The sequence below is a fragment of the Triturus cristatus genome, chromosome 7 (genome assembly GCF_964204655.1).
Source record: "Triturus cristatus chromosome 7, aTriCri1.1, whole genome shotgun sequence".
NCBI classification, from domain to species: domain Eukaryota; kingdom Metazoa; phylum Chordata; class Amphibia; order Caudata; family Salamandridae; genus Triturus; species Triturus cristatus.
This window is the reverse complement of record NC_140590.1, coordinates 1,776,954,543-1,776,978,117: the sequence shown is the minus strand read 5'-3', so window position 1 is coordinate 1,776,978,117 and position 23,575 is coordinate 1,776,954,543. Positions and strand designations below refer to the sequence as shown.

Below are 23,575 nucleotides of genomic sequence, written 5' to 3'. Positions count from 1 at the left end.
ACCCTCAATATCATTACCCGCCGCCCACTGCCTTGCCCTAAGACGACGGAGAGGAGATCAGAGATCAGTAGGTGAGTAGTCCGTGCCCTGTAGTGACAAAATTTACCTTGTAGGACTGCTGCAAAAAAACAATAAGTAACACCCCCCCAACATACTCAATCCAAGAAACTACCCCTCCCTCCCTGCTTCCCTGCAAAACGGGACTAAAACCGCCCGCCTCCCCCAACATGCAGAGTGCCTGTCGCCCCCCCCATAAATACTTCGAGGAAACGTGCATTGCCCCACTCCCATCATAACAGCTGACATCTTTACAAAAACCGTCCCCTTCCCCCCCCCACTACTCTCAACAAGCCAGAGAATTCCGTTTAAGCACTGCCCGGGTTGCCAGAACCCCCCTCCACCCCGCAGCTACGAGCTTGAAGTAGATTCCCCCACACCAATCCAGAAAACAATTCTAGCAATAAACGCATCGTTGAAGGGAAACCAGCTATGTTCGTGGGAGCTCGGCTCTCGCCCCTCCACTGCCTACAATGGGGGTCCCCGTTGACAACATAACAAAGGGTTCAATTCACTCCCCTCATGAGGTCAATCCATACAATAAGTAATGTCACCATGAGGATAGTAATCCGCCTCGTGACATCGACAGGGGAATTTCGGTGCGGCCATAGTAGATCCCATACCCTCTTACCAGCGTCCAGAGCTAATGTTCATCCGCTGGGCCCGGGGCCCCAGAGTCCGAACGTACAGGAGAGCGTCTCTGCTGGCGCCAATCATCGGCCGCATCCGCCGCCGAAGGTCCCTTTTTCTTCCGTTTGTCTGCAGTGCGCCAACCCTCCAGCCAATCCCAAGCATCCTCCGGGCGCATGAAGAACCATGATTTGCCCTCGGCCTCTACTCGCAGCTTGGCAGGGAACATCATTACGTACTTGACGTCAAGGTCGCGAAGGGCCTTTTTCACCTCCTGGAAGCTTCGTCTTTGTTTCTGGACCCGTAGGGTAAAGTCTGGAAAGAACGTAATGTTGCTGTTTTCCACAGTGACGGATGGAGCCGCCCTCGCCGTTTGAAGAATAAGGTCACGGTCCCGGAAGTTAAACACTCGGGCCAGAATTGGTCTGGGAGGGGCCCCCGGCCTAGGGAGGCCCCCCGGCACTCGATGGGCTCTTTCAATGGAAAAACACTTGGAGAGTCCCCTAGGCTGTAAGTGAGTGAGGACCAGGTCCTCGACAAAGAGGTCCACGGCCTGCCCCTCCGCCCGCTCCGGAACACCAATAATTCGAACATTATTCCGGCGCATCCTGCCTTCATAGTCGTCCAGCTGCCGGGCAAGTACCTCATGAGAGGTACGCAGGTCAGTGACCTCACGCTTGAGGAGGCCGGTGTCATTTGACAGTTCTTTGGTGACACTTTCCACTGCCTCCACCCGGTCGGCAATTTTTTTCACATCCTCGCGGATCAGACCAACATCGGTGGCCACAGTGTCGATCCGATGTTCAAGGGACGTCTTAACGGCAGTGATGGCGTCCAGGAGGTCTTTGTTCGTCGGGTCGCTCCTACCTTCCGAGGCCGGCGTCCCAGCCCGATCGCCGCCCAGCTGCTGGTGCCATGCGAATTTCTCTAGTTTGGTCTGTGTCCCAGTTTTGTTGTGCCGCCCGGAAGGCATGATCACCCCCCAGGGGGCACTCCGCAGCTATGAGGCGCCGCCGCTAGTCCCCGCCGCCCGCGGTGGAAACCTCCACCCGGCCTGTCGGTTTTCGCAGGCTACACCCCAGTCGCCAGGGCACCCCACTCGGCCGCAAGATCCTGCGATGGGCCGTGGGTATGGCCAGTCGCTGCCCTCCCAGTCTCTACTTCACCTCAGCAGGATAATCGCACTCCAGCCAAGTGCCCCCGCTCCGGGAAACTTGGCGTCCTGGTTAGGAGAGCGGCCTCTGGGTCCCGCCACCCAGTAGGGCCGTACCTCAGCTCCCGCAGCCAGTCGTCGTCTGAGCAGCACCAGCGGCCGAGTCCCTCTCCGCCGCAGAAGCGGGAAATCGAGGACCCCCTGTCCAGTCTCTCACCCCGCTCTCCATGAAGGCTGTGTAGGTGGTGGTCGTCCCCCAAGCGTTCTCGCCCCAGTCGAGCGTTATCTTTTCACCCCTAGCATACTACTGGGGCCGGAGAGTAGAAGAATCACCCCCCCCACTCGGAGGCAAGCGCGTCGACTGCGCCCACACCTCCGTCTTCAGCACCTGAGGGGGACACCCAACCTCCCGGGCGAATCTCCAAAATACCGTGGCCTGGCCGTTATCGGGTATCAGTCCAGCTTCCAGACACTCCTGTGGGCCCACGCCGTTGCCGCTACAGTTTTAGGGCCTGGCCGGTGGCGCGGCCGTCCGCACACCCCAACACACTCAACGGCAGCAACGGAGGCGCCGAGCCCCTCTCCTCCGCCTCAGCAAGCGTCCGACCACCGCCACCCTCCTTTCACTCCAGTGTCCGAGCGCACCCCTTACCGACGGCGCGGCGGTCCGGTCATCCAGTTTGGAACTCCGCCGATCCTTTGCCACGATGGCGCCGCAAATCACGCCTTGTCTCTTGCAGGGTCTCTGAGGTGCAGGGGGGGCCACAGAGTCTCTCGGAACAAGCCTTTATCCCGCAGGAGGCGTCGCGCCCCAAGTTGCCTCTCCACCAGGTAGATTAGGCCGCCACCGCAGCCTCGCGTATTCCTGCGCCCGCCTGGGCCGCGCTTCGTTCCGACTGGCGATTGTCAGCACTCGGGGCCAGGAGTCATCAAGCCCCTTGGTCCCACCTCACAGAGCGGCGATCCTGCACCACAGTACCTCTTCAGTCGCCCTCCTTGTCGTAGCGCAGCAACCGTGGGTCGCGATCCGGCCACACCACCAGGCCCGAAGCTCCGCTGCCTTCGTCCGTTAATTTATCGCCATTTAGCCTCCGTCTGCCCCTGGTGCCTCTAATGAGCCGTGCATGGCGGGGGGGCCCCCGCCGAACCAGCCCTCGAATCACCCGGGGTGCCGCGCCGCAGCTCACCCCGCTCCGGTTGTCCCAGGCCGCGACTGCGGCCTCCCGCAGCCGCCGCGTCCGACAGGGCAGCACCTCTCGACCGCCCGGCAGTCCACCAGCAACCGGGGAGCGGAGCCCCGTCTCGGCCCCACCGCCGATCGCTCCCAAACTTCTCCACTTAGTCAGCAGGGGCTCCGGAACCAGCAGCGCCGACTCTTCGCACGGGTCGGGGCCTCGGGGCTCAGTAAATCAGGATAATTCGGGAGTGGCGCTGCAGAGCTTCGCTACTGCGCGGCCATTCCCGTCGGCAGCAAGCCACGCCCCCCCACATACTGGGAATTTTAAATGTACAGCAAAGACAAAAGCAGTGTGGACGAATGGGTGAAAAAATGTAAAAAGAAAATACACCAACAATTTGCATGTTGTCTTTGCGGAAAATACATGACATGGCTTTCTTTTGTGCTTTAAAGAACTATCTGCTTTTTTTCATCAGCCCATTGGCGAAACCAAAAAAGCTATCTTTTGAGTAACATTTTTAAATATGGTCATAAATGGTTTCTGTGAGAGCCAGGAAGCTTTTCCAACAAAAACTAATAAAAACAAATGAAGCAAGGCACTCAACCAATTGCAAAGCCAGAAATTCTCCTTCCTACCTTCGACAACACATGCGTTGCATTGTGGTGTCTTGGAAAGCTATATATAGAAATATCGATAAATCAAACATGAAAAGACAAAATACAGTGCTAATGGATAAGTGTAGTGACATCAGGTTTGGAATTGTACAGACTAGACATATCTACTGGTAATTTTTTCTGACAGTAAAATTACGTGAATTAAAAACAGACACAAATAATCAGGCAAATACATTTATAAAAACAAGAAACAAGCAAAAGAGAAATTATTTTACATTTCTTACCAGTGTATCTGTATCATTAAATATTCCTAGGGTACTATTGAGGGAATTACAGTATTTCAAGCTGGAATCCCAATTCGAGAATTTGGAACTAAAGAAGCTGAAACAGTGATGCCTGAAGGATATCCACTCTGCAGGACATGCCTGTTTTTCTAAAGAGAAATGTGACAAAATTAAACATTAAAGTTCTGTACTGAAACCTCCAAATTGCCACCTAGTATTACATATGCACTTACTCATACCAAGCGGATATTTAGCGCTGGGTAGCAAAGGGAAGTCATGATTTTAATAATGATGAAGCAAATATTAAATGGTGGAGCAATAACATCCGCCTTTGTGTCTTTAACAATATTAGGACTTTACTTTGCTACCATAGGGATATGTGCATTTTATTGCAAGATTGAATGAAAGCTTCATTATGCTTTTTATCTTACACCTACTGCTGCCAAAAAAGTGTGAGCCACAGGTTTATGAGGAAAAGGTCTGAACATAGACGCGCTGGAAAGCATCATATTAGGAACGTCTTCTCACCCCAGAGCAAAATGGCTTTAAAGCCAATTAAACCCTAGAGAATTAAGCAATCAAAACAATTGTATTGACATTCAAAGCAGCAACTCATTTAACCCACCTTGCCAGGGTAAGAGTAGAAACCGGGCTCAAAGGTAAATATATGTAGCGGTACCGCTTTGGAATACGGACGCTTTAGATCGTTGCTGGCCACCCTGCCTATCTTGTTATTATTTGATGACAATTCATTTCAGACAACTATTGTACAACAACACTCATCTGTGCCATTGAAACTTTTCTTTTCCTAAATGGAATACAATTGAATCTACATATATTTAACTTTGAGCCCTGAAGAAGTCTCGATAGAGACGAAATGCGTTGGCTAACAGATTCACTTTTATGGTCTTTGGATTTTAAGCATTTGAATATATTTGAATAAAGAACACTTATTTTCGACTACAAGCAAATTTTGGACCTGCTTCTTCTACTGGTCGCTATGGATGTTTCATGTCCTAATCAATTTCAATGAGACTTTTCAAATGATGGGTGCTAATTCTGGTTTCTGTCTTTGATTCTATTTGGGTGGAGAAGGGTGCACTTCCTGGTTTTTTCAGCACCATCACAATATTATCAGACCACTATTAGTAATAGGTGCAGGATCTTTGCCTCAACCCTCTGTGTGTTGTGTTAATTACTAGATTCAAATCCCACTGAGGCATAATGAACGGAGTGGGAGGAAACCTATTGGTAAGGCCTTTATTGAACCTCATAACAATGGGGAACTTAAATAAAGATGGCTGGTCCGGTAAACAAAAGAAAGCCGACAAGGCTGACAAGTAACCGTTTACCGTCGCCACAGCACAAACCTGCTGAGCCAAGGAAAGAGAAAAACCAAGCACATCAGACAAATGGGCCTTCAAAGGACCACTCTCCACACCATTTCACAAATGTGGACACCCTAGAAGAATAAATAGATTTTGTGGAGTGTCTCTTGGATGATAAAATAACATCCACCACATCTGGTGGGAGAGAACAAAGTCAGATTGCCCCGTTCAATCTCCAGGCATGAAGGTGCAAGCTCTGGAGGTGGGGGTGTAGAACCTGTCCCTGCGATTGCGAGAGGAGGTCTGGCCTGAGAGGGAGACGGAGAGAAGGGAGCAATGAAAGGTGAAGTAGATCTGTGTACCACACCCTTCTTTGCCAATCCGGAGAGATCAATATGACGTTGGCCCGGTCTTGGCGAATCTTCCCAGAACCTGAGAAATCAAGAGTATGGGAGGAAACGCGTAAAGGGGCTGTGAACCCCATACCAACTGAAACGTGTCCCCCAACTGTTAGAGATGGGGGTCTCTAGTTGGCAAGGGTTTGCACCTTTGTCCAAATAGGGACCCTTCGTCCTAGTCAGGATAAGGTAGTTACACTCGTAAAATAACCCCTGCTCACCCCCTTGGTAGCTTGGCACAAACAGTCAGGCTTATCTTAGAAGCAGTGTGTAAAGAATTTGCACATAACCAACAGTAATACAGTGTAAGCACTACAAAAGGACACCACACCAGTTTAGAAAAATATCCTACATTTTTTATACTTAAGACAATACCAAAAACGATAAAAATCCACAATACATTACTTCAAAATCTTCATTATCAAAATATGCTTTAAAAATAGTTACTTGCTGTCGATAGCTCCGTCCGGGGCTATCACGGCGTCGTGAGCAAACAAATCCAACAGTTCTGGCTGACCGCGGCGTCGCGGGCCAGCTACGGTGTCAGGAAGACCCGCAAACAGTACCCTTTAGAAATGCAGGGCGTCGATGACCTCTCATTGAGCTTCCGAAAGCACGGCCTCGGTTCCGGAGGTCGGTTCCGGAGTCGTCGGGGCCCTCGAAGTCACACGCGTTGCAGGTCGATCTCCTCTCTGTTGGGAGTCAGGAGCGCTGACGTCGGCAGGCGTCATGTGCTGCGGTGCGAAGTGCAGCTTGCGGTGCCCTCAGGTCACAGTGCGAGCAGCGGCTCGGTGGCGGCGTCAAATGGCGTCATCGATGAGTCCAGGGTCACGGTGCGAGATGAAGGCGGTGCTCCTCACGGTGCTGGCAGGTCACAGTGCAAGCAGCGTCGTCGTTGTTGCTGAAGCGTGGTCGTCTGCTGACGAACTGGAGTCGATGGCACCGGCATCGATAGGCCAAGGCTGTGGTGTGGGATGAGGGCGGTGTGTCGTGTAACTTTACAAGCGGTGCCCTCGAACCACGGTGCAAGCAGTGGCATCGATTTTGGCGTGGTGCGTCATCGTTGGGGAGGCCAAGGCGTCGTTGTGAAGCGAGGCGGTGCAGAGTGCGGTGCCCACAGGTCGCGGTGCGAGCAGCAGCTCAGTGGCGGCTTCAGCAGGCATCGTCAGTGAGACCAGGGTCGTGGTGCAGCGTTGCGGCGGGGCCCTCTGCGGTGCTAAGGCGTTGTCGTGCAGCGAGGCGGTGCGGAGTGCGGTGCCCACAGGTCGCGATGCGAGTAGCGGCTCGGTGGCGGCATCAGCAGGCGTTGTCGGTGAGACCAGGGTCGCGGTGCGGCGGTGCCCTCTGTGGTGCCTTTGGGACACGGAGTCGGCAGCGCGTTGTAGACCTTGTTGAGTTGTTTTTCTTCTGTTGCAGCACAAACCACTCAGACCCCAGTGCTGAGGGCAGAAAAGCTTGCAGTCTTTGCTGTTCCTGAGACTTCGTGAACAGGGGGCAGGCTCTACCTCCAGCCCTTGGAGAGACTCACAAATTTGATTGCAGAAAGTTCAATCCAGTCCTTTCACTGCCCAAGACAGAAGCAGCCACTGCAGGCCAACACAGCAAAGCACACAGAAAAACAGCAGTTCCTCCTCACAGCTTCTCCAGCTCTTCTTCTTGGCAGTCTTTTTGATCCAAAAGAGTTCTAAGGTTCAGGTGTCTGGGCCCCAATATTTATATCCCAAAACCCTTTGATCTCTTAGGCAGAGAGTGTCTGTGCCCGGCCAGAACCAGTTCTGCCTTCTCTGGTGTGACTTCCTGGCAGGTGGTGGAGACTACATTGTCAGAGGCAGACAAGGCCTTTTGAGGTGCAAGGAAATCTCCTTCCCCTTCTCCCTTTGCAGCCCAGGTCTATTCAGCCCTTTCCTGACCCGACCTAGACTATCTGGAGCCACTCCTGCTCCCCAGACTTCTGTCATCCAAAATCCAGACAGGCAATCCACATTCCAGCAGAGGCACATAGGATGACTGAGCAAGAAAATACCTACTTTCTTAACGTGGTATTTTCAAACGCAGAATGTAAAAATCACCTTCACTGAAAGATTCTGAGTTCAGGCATACTAAACTTTATTTTCCAACCTAGTTCCCAGGGCCCGTTATGTTTATAAGATGTTATAAACAAACTTCCCATTCTGTCCTATGGGGAACAGGTAGCCTTGCAATAGTGAAAAACGAAATGGGCTGTAATTCACTATCAGGACATGCCACACACACACCAGGGCATGTCCTGCCTTTCACATACACTGCACCCTGCCCACAAGGGTACCTTTAGCCTACCTTAAGGGTGGCTGACATATAAGAAAAGGGAAGGTTAGAGACTGGCAAGTGTGTGCATTGGCTAAGTCGACATGGCAGTTACAAACTGCGCGCAGAATCTGCATTGGCAGGTCTGAGTTACCTTTTCAGAGCTACGCACGTGGGTGGCACACCCACTTGTAGCATTTGGTTTACAGGCCCTGGCACACTCAGTGCACTTTACTAGGGACTAACAAGTAAATCAAACATCCATTCGTGGAAACACCAATCCATAACACATTTTACCACAGGAGTACCTGCAGTTTACCACTGATCAGCAGTGAAAAAAGTGCGCAAAAAGGCTAAGCCAGCACAAACAGAGTCAAAAAACAGGAGGTCAGAAAGCAAAAACTCTGGGGAAACACGCCAAAAGATGCCAAGTCTAACACCAACGCTCCCCGTTTTGGAAACTGGAGACTGCAGAATGACAGACAGTGCACGTTCTCTTGAGTGGCGTAAATGTCCAACAGAGGGAATCCCCACTGCAGGAAGATATGATGGACTACCTCTGGATGAAGCCTTCACTAGTGGTCGGCAGAGAAATGCCGACTGAGACTGTCCGCACGCACATTTAGCACTCCGGCCAGATGATTTGCAAACACACAAATCTGATGGACCTGAGCCCAAGACCAGAGTAGCAGAGCCTCTCTGCAGTGACGATACGAGCCTACAACTTCCTGTTTGTTTATGTACCACATTGCGGTAGTGTTGTCTGTCAGGACTTGCACCGACTGACAGCGAAGGGAGGGATGAAAGGACTTGAGAGCCAAATGTATCACCCGCAATTCTAGAAGGTTGATGTGAAGCAATCTTTCTTCCGGAGACCCTTGATCTCCAGATCCCCCAGAGGAGCACCCCACCCTAGAGTGGAGGCATTCGTGATCACTGTGCACACCGGTGGAGGAAGTTGAAAGGGTTTTCCTTGCGACAGGTTTCCCTCCCAACTCCACCAAGACCGATCCACAGCAGTGTCTCTGGAGATCCTGATCATCTCCCAGAGATCTCCGTTGTGCTGAAACCATACCTGCGGAGGCACCACTGGAGAGCCCTCATGTGCCATTGTGCATGATTGACCAACAGTATGCAGGAAGGGAACAGACCGAGCAGGCGTAGGACCCTCAGGACTGGAACAACCGCTCAAAGGCGAAACAAAGGAATCATCTCCTGAATGTCGAGAATCCTCTGCGGAGGCGGGAAAGCTCGACACACAGTAGTGTCCAGTACTGCCCTTATGAATAGGTTGCGCTGTGAGGGCACCAGGTGAAATTTGGGTACATTTATCGAGAAACTCAAGTCGAACAACAGTTGTGCTGTTACTTGCAGATGACGCCGCACCAACTCCGGCGTCTTTGCTTTGAGCAGCCTGTCGTCCAAATAGGGGAAAACAGGAATCCCCGACTTTCCGAGATGAGCTACTACCACCGCTATCACCTTAGTGAAGACCTGTGGTGTGGAAGTGAGACCGAGCGCGAGGACAGCAAACTGATAATGTCGCGACCCTACCGTAAACCGGAGATACTTCTGATGTGACTTCAGGATGGCAATGTGAAAATATGCCCCTTGTAAGTCAATCAACATCATCCAGTCTTCTTGCTGCAGTGCCAAGAGAACCTGAGGTAAAAATTCAAAACCATGAAGTCTACGATCGGTCTTAACCTGCAGTCCTTCTTGTGAATCAGGAAATAGCGGGAGTAGCATCCCTGACCCCTTTCCTACTCCGGAACCACCTATATCGCACCTTTCTTAAGCAAAACAAGAACCTCCTGCTGCAGAAGCAGCTAATGGTCCCCTGAACACCAGCCCTAGCAAGGAGGGTAAGGAGGTGAAAACTCTCGGAAGGGAAGGGCGTACCCATTTTCCACAAGATTCAAAACCCAAATGTCTGATGTGATAGATTTCCAATCTTGTAGAAAATGGGAAACACAACCACCTACAGGACCAGCATGCTCTAAGATGGGGGATCTTGAGCTGCTTTCCTGTGGTACCAGTGGTGTGGAGAGGGGAGGAAGAGGAGGAGGAGAGTTGACAGGATGCACCCAGCAGTCGACCTCTGACTTTCCCTCTGTACAACTTGTACAGAGGGTTCTGCTCCTGCTGTTGCTGAGGTTGTTGACGGCCCCGAAAGGAAGCAGCCTTACCAAAACCACGATATTTCCCTTAACCAAAGCCCCTACACTGGGACTAAAGACCCAAGGACTTTGCAGTGGCTCTACTGTCTTTGAACTTTTGCAGCCCAGAATCCGACTTTTCACCAAAAAGCTTGGATTCATCGAACGGGAGATCATGAAGAGTAGCCTACACATCTGGAGAGAACCCTAAAGACCTAACCCAGGCATGCCTCCTAGTAGCAATGGAGGAACCCATCACCCTGGCCACCGAATCCGCAGTGCCCAGGCCAAACTGAATAACTTGACGGGCTGCAGCCTGTGTATCCGCCAAAATCTCCAAAAAGGAACCACAATCATTGTTAGGCAATTTAGGAGCCAACTGTTTGGCTGAGTCCATTAAGGCATGTATATACCTCCCCAACAAGCATGTTGCATTGGTAGACTTTAACGCCATACTCGAAGAAAAGAAAACCTTCATGGCAGATTGCTCCTATTTCTCAGAGTCTATGTCTCCAGGAGTTTGAGGGAAAGACCCAGCCGACTGTTTAGAACAGGAAGCCTGCACTATCAAACTTTTTGGCGAAGGATGAGCAGAACGAACGGCAGGATCCTTATGAGCAGGCCTATACCTCATTGCTACAGTCCTTGAAACAGCAGGAGCTGATAAGGGCTTCCACAATACCTCCAGAATTGGCTCTGTCACGGCCTTATTAAAAGGTAAAAGAGGCTCAACCACAGAAGATGGAGAATAGAACACCTTTGTGAGAATATTTGGCCTGAAATCAGCTGTGGGTAACTGAAGGTCTAAAAGTTCAGCAGCTTTCCTCATGACAGCAAGGTATGGTGCAACATCCTGAGAAGGTAAGGCTTTTGGCGAAGAAAGCTCCTACTCGGGAAGTGTCTAAACCACTTGCCTCTCGATGGCCCTCAAACTCATCAACAGTCATCGACCTCACCTTCTTCAACCTCATCCTGCCGATATTCTTCCTCCTACAGCAGTCTTTGGGCTTACCTCCATGACCGCAACTTTGTAATTGGCGTAAGCGGCGCCAAGGGCGGTGCCGGCGTCGAAGGAAGACCTTCCGAAGCAGGTAACGGCACCGACCAAAACCGAGAAGAAGAAGGACCACCAGATGGCGCCAGATATTGAGTAACCGGCGTCGAAAACCTTGGAGCTGGAAAGTGCCAGGAGGGCTCCGACGGCATAAAGGGTGCCTGTGCATATTGATGAGGAACGCCCAAATTGAAAGCAAGCGGACCCATGGGGCCCGACGGCGCACCGGTAGGGTAGGCTGCCCTGGCAAACATGCCGCACATCGCATTAAGAAAATGCGAAGGATCCGACCCAGGCCCAGGAAAGGGTGGAAAAGGAGTGGAGTCTGAGTCCACTCGAGGCCAAGATGAAGGCCGAGGCTCCGGAGACGACGGATTCGGAACAGGCGCGGCCACAGGCACAGGAGAAGACTCCCTGGAATCCGGAGAATCTCTTGGTGCCGGAGATATTCTTGGCGCTGGAGAACCCCTCGGCATCGGTGAGCGAGTCGGAGTCGCTTGAGGAGAAGAAGAAGGCGAGATGACATCTTTAGAGTGACGTAGTGGAGCCGGAGAAGGCAACCTTGAAGCCCTACTCTCCGAAGAGAGGCGTCTAGAACCATGCCTTCTCTTCTTCTTATGCTACTACGACTTCGAAGTATGTGAGGTCGACAACTTCAATTTTGACCTCTTACAGCCCCTCTTCTCCTTGCTTTTGCCATAAAAAGCTTAGCCTCACGCTCCTTCAAAGCCTTCAGATTCATCTTCCAACAACTGGAACAGCCTCCGACGTTGTGGTCCGACGAGAGACCCCAGAGACAGTCATCGTGGGGATCAGAGATGGAAATATGTCCCTCACACCATCTACAAGGCTTAAATCCAAACTTCTTCAAAGTAGCCATCACACTGCTACTCCAAGAGTGAAGAAGAAACAAAGTAATAATGAAACCAATTGGAGAGTCCCAGAAAACCCTTATGCGTCGCCGACGCGGAAAAAAGGGAACTGACGGCAGCACGCCGACGAGGTCCTCTTATGGCTCTGATGACGTCATAAGGAGTCGCAAGCGGAGCCGTGCAATTGTGACGTCCTCGTCGACATGGGAGAGCTAGAAACAAGTTTCTGTGGAATGCGGGTGCAGTGGTAATTCAAAAGGTGAGGAATCCACAGGCAGATGTATCCATCATAAATGATGATACTGGAGTTTAAAATGGAATGCGGGTGCAGTGGTAATTCAAAAGGTGAGGAATCCACAGGCAGATGTATCCATCATAAATGATGATACTGGAGTTTAAAATAGAAGCGTGCTATCTCCCCAAGAAGTATTCCAGAATATAGACTAGAGCTTGCTGCTCTGGTATGGGTTTGAAATGTTGTGCATTGTCACCAGCCAATTGAGATTTGAAATGAAGAAGACAGATATGTCATGCCATAAGAATTATGTAATGCCACAAGAAAAAAACCAATAAAACACAGTCATACGAAAAAAGAAACCCAAACCCTAAAGCCGCTCCCAAACCACCCTCTCACCCCCCCACACAACCCACCCTTAATAATGAATCTGAGGGAGACGACCGCGGCGTGCCGACCCAACCATCGAGCAGGTATATTAAACAAGGAAGATAAATGTGTGACGGTGCAGTCTCATGAGGACAAATTTTAGTGTTAATTATAATACGCTTGTTGTAAAAGGCCCTTTTTGCACGGTTATGCCCAAACCTTTTGCTTCTTCCTCCTGTTTTTCCCTGACCTGCTGATGTTGGTTTTGGGACTGTGGGCACTTTACCACTGCTATTCAGTGCTAAAGTGCATATGCGGTCTGTGAAATTTGTACTATGGATTGGCGTTTCCATGACTGGCATATCTAATTTACTGGTAAGCCCCTTGTAAAGTGCACTGAGTGTGCCAGGGCCTGTAAATCAGATGCTAGTAGTGGGCCTGCAGCACTGATTTTGCCATCCACATGAGTAGTCCTGAAAAAGTAACTCAGACCTGCCACTGCAGGGTCTGCGCACAGTTTGTAACTGCCATGCCGACTTGGCAAGTGCATTCACTTGCCAGGCCCTAATCCTCCCTTTTCTTACATATTAGTCACCCCTAAGGTAGGCCCAAGATACCCCTGTGGGCAGGGTGCAGTGTATGTGAAAGGTAGGACATGCCCTGATGTGTGTGGCATGTCCTGATAGTGAAATACTGCCAATTTCGTTTTTCACTATTGAAAAGCTATCTGGCCAATAGGAAAGCATGGGATTTAATTTATACCAGCTTATAAATATAACTTCCCATTGGGACCAGATAGGAAGATAAAGTTCAGTATGCCTGACTCAGAATCTAAAGATGCATCTTTTAGTAAAGGTGATTTTTACATTCTGTGTGTGAAAATGCGACTTTTAGAAAGTAGGTATTTTCTTGCTTAGCAATCCTGTCTGCCTCGGCTAGGATGTGGATTGACTGTCTGGCTTTGGAGTGACAGGGGCTAGGGATGTGCAGTGGCTGCAGAGAGTATGCTGGGCTGAATAGGCCTGGGCTGCATCTAGAGTAGTGGGAGGAGATTTACTTGCACCTGAATGGGCCTGGTCTGCCTTCCACAATGCTGTCTCCACCCCCTGCCAGGAAGCTGGGCCAGAGAGGATAGAACTGGTTTTGGCTAAGCACAGACACTCTCTGCCTGGGAGGACAAAGGAATCTGGAGTATAAATATTGGGACCCAGACCCCAGGACTTTAGAACTCTTTTGGAACCAAGAACACTGCCAAGAAGAAGAGCTGGGGAAGCTATGAGAAGGGACTACCACTTTGCGTGTGCTTTGCTGTGTTGGCCTGCAGTGACTGCTTCTGTCTTGGGCAGTGAAAGGACGGGACTGAACTTTCTGCAACTTCCTTTTTGTGAGTTTCTCCAAAGACTTGAGGTAGAGCTTGCCACCCGTTCGAAAAGTCCAGAAACAGCAAAGACTTCAAGGTCTTCTACCATCAGCACCAGAGACTGTCTGTTTTGTGCTGCAACTGAAGAAAAAGAAACCCAACACTGCCTACGAAACCGCTGCCAACTCCGTGTCCTGAAGGCACCACAGAGGGCACCGCCGTCAGCCTGGTCTCACCGACGCCGTCACCAAGCCGTTGCTTGCACAGTGACCTGTGGGCACCGCGCTTTGCACCGCCTCGCTTCATGACAACGCCTTGGTATCCCCGACCACCCCGCTCCAAGCCAATATTGACGTCGCTGCTTGCACGGTGGTTCGAGGGCACCCTTCGTAAGTTACACAACGCACCGTCCTCATCCCGCACAGCTGCCTTGGCCTGCCGGCACCATCGACTCCAGTTCATCAGCCGACGACAGTGCTTCAGCAGCGACGAAGACTCTGCTTCCACCGTGACCTGCCAGCACCGCAACAACCACCGCATCACTTCGCACCACAGCCGTGGTCTCACCGGTGCCGCTGGACGACCATCACAGAGCCACAGCCTGCATGTGAGAAGTTGGCCTAGTATATGCTGTCCACTAATTAAAGTGGGCACCTTCTACCAGTCCAAACAAACCCCTTATGGTGATAAGTTACAGACAACCTTTATTGAAAGCTATCCTAGTGGTAGCTATGGAGAGCAGCCTTCAGGCTAAGTCTTGAAGGAATGTAAAGCAGCTTGTTTTACCAGTCTATAACCTCTTGAATGATCAAATGAAAGGACAACCACATCAGGTATATATTTAAAATATATATATTTAAGATAAAACACACTCCTCTAGTCTCTCTATGAGGCTGGAGTTCGAAGTACAAAGCACAAATACACGTTTGGGCCCTAGGGGCGTACCAAACCATATACCAATAAAGTCGTATAAGAACCACGACTGAACTAGACACAAGGCCTAGAGCCTGTAGAAGTGCTTGGACCACAAGGAACCACCCAAGGTAGTGACACAGGACACCCACGGGGGACGCATGTAGTGTGAGAACACAGCCGCGAATCGCCGTTAACTTCTATGGGGAAAGTCGCGGTTGGAAATTAAGAGTTTAAGGACACTCAGAGGATGACTACAAGCGAACTCTTTTGGACTTAGAGGTGTCTACAGCACACACCCACGGGAGCACCGGAGTACTCGAGTTACCTTACCCAGGGAAGCCGAGTGCATAGGTGTCTTTTGGTGTCGGGACGCGTCGCTGTTTTCAATGGAAGCTGGCAAAGAAGTGCTGCTGCCATGAAAGAGGAGAAGTGTCCGAAGTAATCCAAGACTGGATCGAGGATGGAAGGAACCTGAAAGCAGAGGGGACAGAGTCTGGGTCACTTACCAGCGACCAGGTGCACGATAGACCAATGCCCACAGATGTCCGGTGCTTCAGGTGAGTTGACGGGTGTCTTGACTCTTTAGCCACGAGGTCCAGGAGGCGTTGACGATGACCAGGAGCTGGATTCGAGCTGTCCCACGAAGTCTGAGTGCTGCGATGTCGGCGACCAGGATGGACCAAACAAGCCTTGGCAACGGCAAGTGACGTGGAAATAGAAGAAGGACGTCGATGCAGACCAGCAAGGTCTGGGGGACTCACCCAGTGAGGGTAAGTCGGGGCATGTCTGGAGCAACCAGGAAAGCCCAATCAGAAGAGGAGTTGCCTTCGTGGGGACCCACTAGCCAACGGGGTACCGATTGCGAAGGAGCCTTGAACGGTTGCACTTGAAACTGGCCCACGGGTCACTTGTGGAGTGAAGGCCAGAGATCATCGGTGCAGGAGGTGCTCAAGGCTGGGGCTACTCGGAGCCCAAAGCACAACTTCGAGGAAGACCAGGAAGATGATGGATCGGCAAAAGATCACGGTGTCCAGGGGTCACGGTTCCACGTCACCCACGATAGCCACGGGCCTCAGCTTTGCAGTGGACTCAGCGTAGCCTTGGGGAAGTCTGGAAATCCACCTCTGGTGATGCAAAGACTTTGGCGTCCGGCAGGAGCTTCTGAGTTGCAGACCGGACAGTTGCTTCTTTGGTGCCTGCCAAGCAGGGGAGTCACTCCTTGTCCCCAAGGGAGATTTCTTCAGTCTTCTAGCGAAAATAGAAAGTCGAAGGTCCAGGAGATATGTTGCAGAGTTTCGTCCAGGGAAATCCGAAGTCTCAAGGACTGGGTTCCATTACTTATACAAAGTTTGGGGGATGGACATACTCTAGGGACTCACCTATGGGTGGGTTTGGAAAGAGGAGTGGTTACACCCATTTTCTTTGTCCAGTTTCGGGCCAGAGCAGGGGCAGGTAGCCCCTGCAACCGGTTTGAACTTGACTACGCACAGGGACACCAAGTGTGCCCCCAGTGCAGGTCTTCAAAGCACTAGAGTGCTCCCGTCCAGCCCCAATACACATCTGCCTGCCTGGGGAGGTGGTTACACCTCCCTGGGACAGGAAACCTATTGTCCAGGCCTCCCCGGCCGGAGTTTCGGTCAGCAGCAGGAGGCCAGACCCGTGTCTGTGGCAGTGGCATCCATTTTGTGATGCCAGGGCTTTAGAACGTCTTTACCGGGCAGACCAGTGTCAACATGTCTCTCCTCTAGAAGGGTGGAATGCTAACCCCGCCGCCAGAACTGGCGGGGTAGGGGGTAGTATTCCAAAGTGTTTGACACCAAACACAACGTGTTTCCGTGCAGCCAGTCCAAAGTTAGCATTTACCACAAGGTTACAATGCACTTAAGAGTATATGGTCAGGCTGCACCACAAACATCAGAGGAGGTGCTCCGAACGCTGCAGAGGGGCTCTGCTCATGCAGGGGCACCCTCTCACATAAAAACCAAGCACTCTGCCTTCAGGATTGTTAAGGCCTGCCATAGGAGTGACTTATAGGTTTTATATGTGTGTGCAATGGTAGTGATTTAGGTAGCCTATACCACAGTAAGGGGTGCAGGCACCATCTTACCCAGGCTGAAGTAGCAGACCTGTGGTGTCATTTTGGAGTGCTTCCCAGGGGTGCCATAATACATGCTTCAGCCCCTGGTAGGCCTCTGAGGTACCTATTGTGAGAAGTTGGCCTGATATATGATGTCACTAGTTCTAGTGTACACCTTGTATCAGTCCAAACAACCCTTATGGTGATTGGTTGTAAAGTCAACCTTTATAGACCAGCTATCCTAGTGGTAGCATGGACAAGAGCAGTCTTAGGCTAAACTCTGTATGGCATGTGAAGCCAGCTGTTATACCATTTGCAACCCCTTAAATACCAAATGAAAGGACACCACAACAGATATATTATAAAAATAGAATGTATTTATTCTAGTCAAAATACCCTCAGCACTCTTTATGAGATTCGAGGTAAGTACAACACAGTCTTATTTAAGCATACATAAGTCACACAGGTAAGTAATACAGTTAGGCCCTAGGGGCCACGCAAACCATATACTAAGTAAGTGGTATAAGAACCACTGTCACGAACACAGGTTAGGCCTAGACCTAGGACTAGGGAATCGCTGGGGCTACACTATCCTATCAGTTGCTAGGCAGTGGGAGGCCCACGGGATTCAGGTGCAGAGTGGAAACACTCACGCGTAATGCGTTAAAGTCAATAGAAATAGTAGTATTTAGAAATCAAGAGTTTTAGGACACTTCGGAAGGAACTAGGAGTTAGAGACTTGGAAACTAGACACTAGGATAGTCAATACCCTTGTGAGCACCGGAGTACTCAAGTTACCTAGCCCACGGGCCGCGGTGCATAGGTGTGAACTTGCGTCGGGTTTCGTCGTCGACTCCTATGGATGCCTGAAGAAAGTTGCTGACAGGCAGTCAGTGAAGAGTGTCCGGTGGATTCCAAGGATGGAATCAGGAAGGAGGATACCTGCAAGCAGAGGGGACAGAGTCTAGGTCACCAGCCAGGAGCCGGGAAGGAACCAGGAAGGAACCAGGCGATGTCGTGAAGATGCAGGTGAAGAGGTGAAGCTTGTCGCAGCAGCCACGAGTACCAGGAGGCGTCGAGGACGACCAGAACCAGGAGTTGAGCTGTCCCACGAGGGCTCTTGCTGTCGGCGGCGTCGATGTCGAGTTTGGACACAACAAGCCTTGGCAAGCGCAACCCACGCAGAATGAAGGATTCGCTTCTGTTGCAGACCAGGAAGGCCTGAGGTGCTTCTCATTCACAGGGAAGCAAGGGCCAGCCTGGAGGAGCCAAACCAGCAGTGGAAAGTCAAGGGTTCGCCGTCGCAGAGGTCACTAGCCAACGGGCAAGCAACCGGACAGACACGTCGAGCAGAAAAATGCAGAAGGGCCCCACGCAGAACTCGTGGAGTGTGGAGGGCTGATCTTCGGTGCAGATGGTGCTCGGGGTTGGGGCTTCTCAATCCCCAGAGCACAACTTTGAGGATGCCTCAGAAGCTGCGCTGGAAGCAAGTCGCCAATTTTCCCAGGTAGCCGGTCCCACGTCTCTCGTCGCCTCCACGGATCTCAGCTTTGCTGTGGATGTGGATTAGGGTCGGAGAAGTCTGGAAGTCAAGGCGCTGGTCGGGCTCTGCAGTCGGTTCCTCGTAGAACTTCGGGCAAAGCAAACGGCAGGTCGCTTGATGGTGCCTGTTTGCACAGGTTGGCCACTCCTTGGCCACAAGGGAGATTCTTCATTCTTCTTCCGTAGTCGAATGTCGAAGGTCCAGAGTTTCTGTTCAAGTTCAGTTTATCAGGATAATCCAAAATCCTAGGGACTCAGCTCCCACTCTTATACTAAACTGGGGGGCTGGGTTACCTGCTAGGTCCCTCCTATGGGTGGGACCAGGGAGGGGGGTGGTTACACCCCCTTCCCTTTGTCCAGTTTCGCGCCAGGACTGGGGCTGGAGTGCCACAGCACCGGTTTGAACTGGACTATGCATGGAACACCTTGTGTGCCCCAGGCATGTCTCCTTCCTTTCAGCCCTCCCTGCCCCAATACACTAAAGTCTGTCTGGGGAGGTGCTAGCACCTCCCCAAGCAGGAAACCTATTGTCCAGGCCTCCCTGGCTGGGAGGGCTCCCAGCTGCAGGAGGTCAGACTCGTGTCTGTGGCAGCAGCATCCATTTTGTGATGCTGAGGCTTTGGTCAGAGTTAAACAGCAAAGTAGGATTTTAACATGTCTCTCCCTCTAGAAGGGAGGAATAATATCCTCATCACCAGAAATGGTATGGGGGTATTATTCCAAAGTGTTAGACATCTTACACGACATGTTTCGATAAAGCCAAACCATAGTTACCATAACCGTGTAAGATTATAAGGTACTTAAGAGTATATGGTAGGCAATATCATAGAACAGCTATAAGGACATGGTTCCAAAAGCTGCAGGCAGGCTCAGCTCATGCTAGAGCACCATCTCACATGTTACCAAGCACTCTGCCTCCAGGATTGTTAAGGCCTGCCATAGGAGTGGCTGATAGGTACACATGTGTCTATTGTGAGTGTAGATATAGGTATACTATATCTAAGCAAGGGGTGATTACACGACCCTGCCCCAGCTGAGTGATCAGCCAGTTGTGTCTGATTGTAAGGCCAGGCCAGGGGTGGCATAATACATGCTGCAGCCCCTGGTAGGCCTAGGGTACACCTATGCCCTGGGTACCTAGGGTACACTGTACAGGGTCCAATAAGGTGATCCTTACCAATTGGGTATGTACCTAGGGTACATGGAGTCCATTTTAAAGAGAGAGTAGACAGCCTGAGACCCTGAATGGCAGGATCTCAGGCCAACTAAGTCGAAAAACCAGCTAGACACTAGGCAAAAAGTTGGGGGTAACCATAGTCAGATATCCACCTTCCAACACCTATGCCCTAGGTACATAGTATACCATATACTAGGGGCTTATAAGGCACTCCAGAATCCATTTAGAGATGTACCTAATGTACATGGAAACCATTTTAGAGAGGAAGCAGCTACGCTGGGGTCCTGATTAGCAGGGCCACAGCCAGACTAAGGTCAAAAAGCAGTGAAACACCAGCAAAAAGTGGGGGTGCCCATGTGAGCAGATCCTACTCTCCTAAACAACCCCCCCTCCCCCCCCCCAAACGCAGCCATAAGAGGGGCTTATGGTCTGTCTGGACAAGGAAGTGAGTACCAAACAAGTATGGCCTCAACTTCTTCAGAGCCCAAACCACAGCAAAGGCCTCCCTCTCAATGGCTGACCAACGTTTCTCTCTAGGGGTCAGCCTTCTGCTTATGAAAGCTACTGGCTGATCCTGACCTTCATCATTCAATTGTGACAGTACAGCCCCTACCCCCAATTCAGATGCATCTGTGTGGACAATGAACTTCTTGGAGTAATCAGGCCTCTGTAGAATGGGAGCAGTGAACATGGCCTGCTTCAGGTCACCAAATGCTTTTTGACAGCTAGCTGTCCACTGAACCTTTTTGGGCATTTTCTTAGAAGTTAAGTCATTCAGGGGTGTCACTATTGATCCATACCCCTTGACAAATCTCCTATAGTACCCAGTCAGGCCTAAGAAGGCTCTCACCTGAGTCTGGGTGGTTGGAGCAACCCAGTCCATAATGGTCTGGATTTTGCTCTGCAGTGGTTGAACCTGGCCTCCACCTATAAGGTGGCCCAAGTACACAACTTCACTCTGCCCTATCTGGCACTTAGTGGCCTTGATAGTGAGGCCTGCCTTTTGCAGGGCCTCCAAAACATTACCAGGTGATCCTCCCAGGCGGAGCTAAAGACAGCAATATCATCTAGATAAGCTGCACTGTAGGCTTCCAGACATGTGAGAACTGTATTCACCAACCATTGGACAGTGGCAGGTGCCTTCTTCAAACCAAAGGGCATCACCACAAATTGGTAGTGCCCACTTGGGGTCGAAAATGCTGTTTTTGGCTTTGCATCATCAGCTAGTCTGATCTGCCAGTAGCCAGCTGTCAAGTCAAATGTGCTAAAAGGTACTTGGCTGAGGCCAAAGTATCTATTAGCTCATCTGTCCTTGGAATTGGATGGACATCAGTCCTAGTGACTGCATTGAGACCCCTGTAGTCCACACAAAACCTCATCTCTCTTTTCCCACCAATGGTGTGAGGTTTTGGCACAAGGACCACTGGACTAGCCCAAGGGCTATCTGAGGGTTCAATAACTCCCAAATATATATTTTCTGGACTCCTGTCCTGATACAGTCCCTGACATGTTCAGGTTGCCTATAAATCTTATTTTTAATAGGCAGACTGTCCCCAGTGTCCACTTCATGAGTACACCAGGTAGTCTGACTTGCTGTCAGAGAAAACATGTTTCTGAACTGATTGAGCACCTGTCTGCAATCAGTTTGCTGCTGGGCAGTGAGGCTGCCTGCCAAGGCCACACCATCAACTGACCCATCATCAGGGTTCTGTGAGAGGAGGTCAGGGAGTGGGTCACTCTCTTCCTCCTGTCCCTCATCAGTAGCCATGAGCAAGCCCATGTCAGCCCTGTCTTCATATGGCTATAGCCTGTTGACATGGAGAGCCCTGTGAGGACTCCTGGGAGTTCCTAGGTCTACTAAGTAGGTAACCTCTCCCTTCTGTTTAACAATAGCGAGGGGTCTACTCCATTTGTCTTGGAGAGCTGCTGGGGCCACAGGCTCCAACACCCACACTTTCTGTCCTGGCTGGTAAACAGTCAGTACAGCCTTTTGGTCATGCCAGGCTTTTTGCAGTTCCTGGCTAGCCTCAAGGGTTTTAGTTGCCTTTTTCATGTACTCAGCCATCCTGGAGCGGAGACCAAGTACATAGTCCACTATGTCTTGCTTTGGGGGCTTGAGAGGTAACTCTCATCCTTCCTTCACCAAACACAATGGACCCCTGACAGGGTGACCAAAAAAAAGTTCAAAGGGGCTGTAGCCAACCCCCTTTTGTGGCAACCTCCCTGTATGCAAACAAAAGGCAGGTCAAGAGAATGTCCCATCTTCGCCTAAGCTTTTCTGGGAGCCCTTTGATCATGCCCTTCAAGGTTTTGTTGAACCTTTCAACCAAACCATTGCATTTTGGGTGATAGGGTGTGGTGAACTTGTAAGTCACTCCACACTCCTTCCACATTGCCCTTAAGTATCCAGACATGAAGTTGGTACCACCTCCTTAGGAAAACCCACTCTTGAGAAAATTCCCAAGAAGGCTCTTGCCACCACAGGTGCTGTAGTAGTCCTAAGGGGAATAGCTTCTGGGTACCTGGTAGCATGATCCACTACCACCAGGATAAATCTGTTCCCAGATGCTGTTTGGGGATCCATGGGACCAACAATGTCAATCCCTACCCTTTCAAAGGGCACCCCCACCACAGGTAGTGGTATCAGGGGGGCCTTTGTAGTGCCACCTGCTTTGCCACTGGCTTGGCAGGTTACACAGGAGCGACAAAACTCCTTTGTGTCTTCAGACATGTGGGGCCAGTGAAAGTGAGGGACAAGCCTGTCCTAAGTCTTGTTCTGGCCCAGGTGACCTGCTAAAGGGATTTCATGGGCTAGGGTCAGTAGGAAGCCCCTGAACTTCAGAGGTATAACCAACCTCCTGGTGGCACCAGTCTTGGGGTCTCTACACTCTGAGTACAGGAGTCCACCATCCCAATACACCTTATGGGGACCACTAGCAGTCCCAGCAGCCTCAGCAGCAGCTTGCTGTCTGAGGGGTTCAAGAGAGGGGCAGCTCTGCTGCCCCTGGCTCAGATCTGCCCTGGAAGGGCCCCCTGTCACCAAGAACTCAACCTGATCAGGCTCAAGCTCCTCTGGGACAGTTCCTTCCTCAGGACTGTGATCATCTCCCTCAAGAGACGGATCCTCCTTCTGAGTCAGGGGGGAAGGCTCTGCCTTAACCCTTCTGCTCCTCCTCTTGGATGGCACTTGGTCCATTTTTCCAGAATCCAAGGCCTGTTCAGTTTCAGACATTTTGGCTTGTGACCTGGTCACAGCAAACACATCTGTAGGGATGCCCATCATTTCTGCATGAGTCCTGAGCTCTACTTCTGCCCAAGCTGAAGTCTCTAGATCATTGCCAAGCAAGCATTCGACTGGTAGGTTTGCACTCACCACAACCTTCTTAAGGCCAGTTATCCCTCCCCAGGAGAAGTTAACAACAGCCAGAGAATGGTCTCTAGTGACATTCCTAGCATTGGTCACTTGGTACATTTCACCAAGTATAATCTGCCCAGGATCCACAAGATCTTTTATCACCATAGTGACACTTGCTCCTGTGTCCCTGAATGCCAAAGCCTGTACTCCATTGATTAAAGGCTGTTGCCTGAACTTGCCCAAGTTACTGGGACTCACAGAGGGGGGTCATATCCATGCCCCCATCACAGACAAGAACAGCATGAGTGGGTTCTCGGACTAGGCCAGAGCCCAACTCAGTACCCAGGGTCAACCCTACTATACCCTTGGCTTGTGTATTCCCACCACCAATTGTAACTACACTAGGGGGAACAGGTGCCTTAGGGGCATTGGTGGGGGCTGGAGTATTCTCTTTGGACTTGGTGCAATCACTGGTCCAGTGTGTCTTTTGCTTACAGACTTTGCACCATGGTTTCTTTTGGCCTTTCCCTTTGTT

The 23,575-nt window shown here is 51.0% G+C and overlaps 1 protein-coding gene across 2 annotated transcripts in view; it reads right to left on the bottom strand.

Annotated features, from left to right (window-relative positions):
* LOC146813077 (uncharacterized) overlaps nucleotides 1-23,575 on the bottom strand; it is a 509,801-nt gene that overhangs the window by 140,427 nt on the left and 345,799 nt on the right. For both annotated transcript variants that reach the window (XM_085620067.1, XM_085620068.1), the window contains one exon: nucleotides 3,917-4,065. In XM_085620067.1, the coding sequence (XP_085476193.1) occupies nucleotides 3,917-4,065 (149 nt within the window). The remainder of the gene's footprint in view (nucleotides 1-3,916; nucleotides 4,066-23,575) is intronic.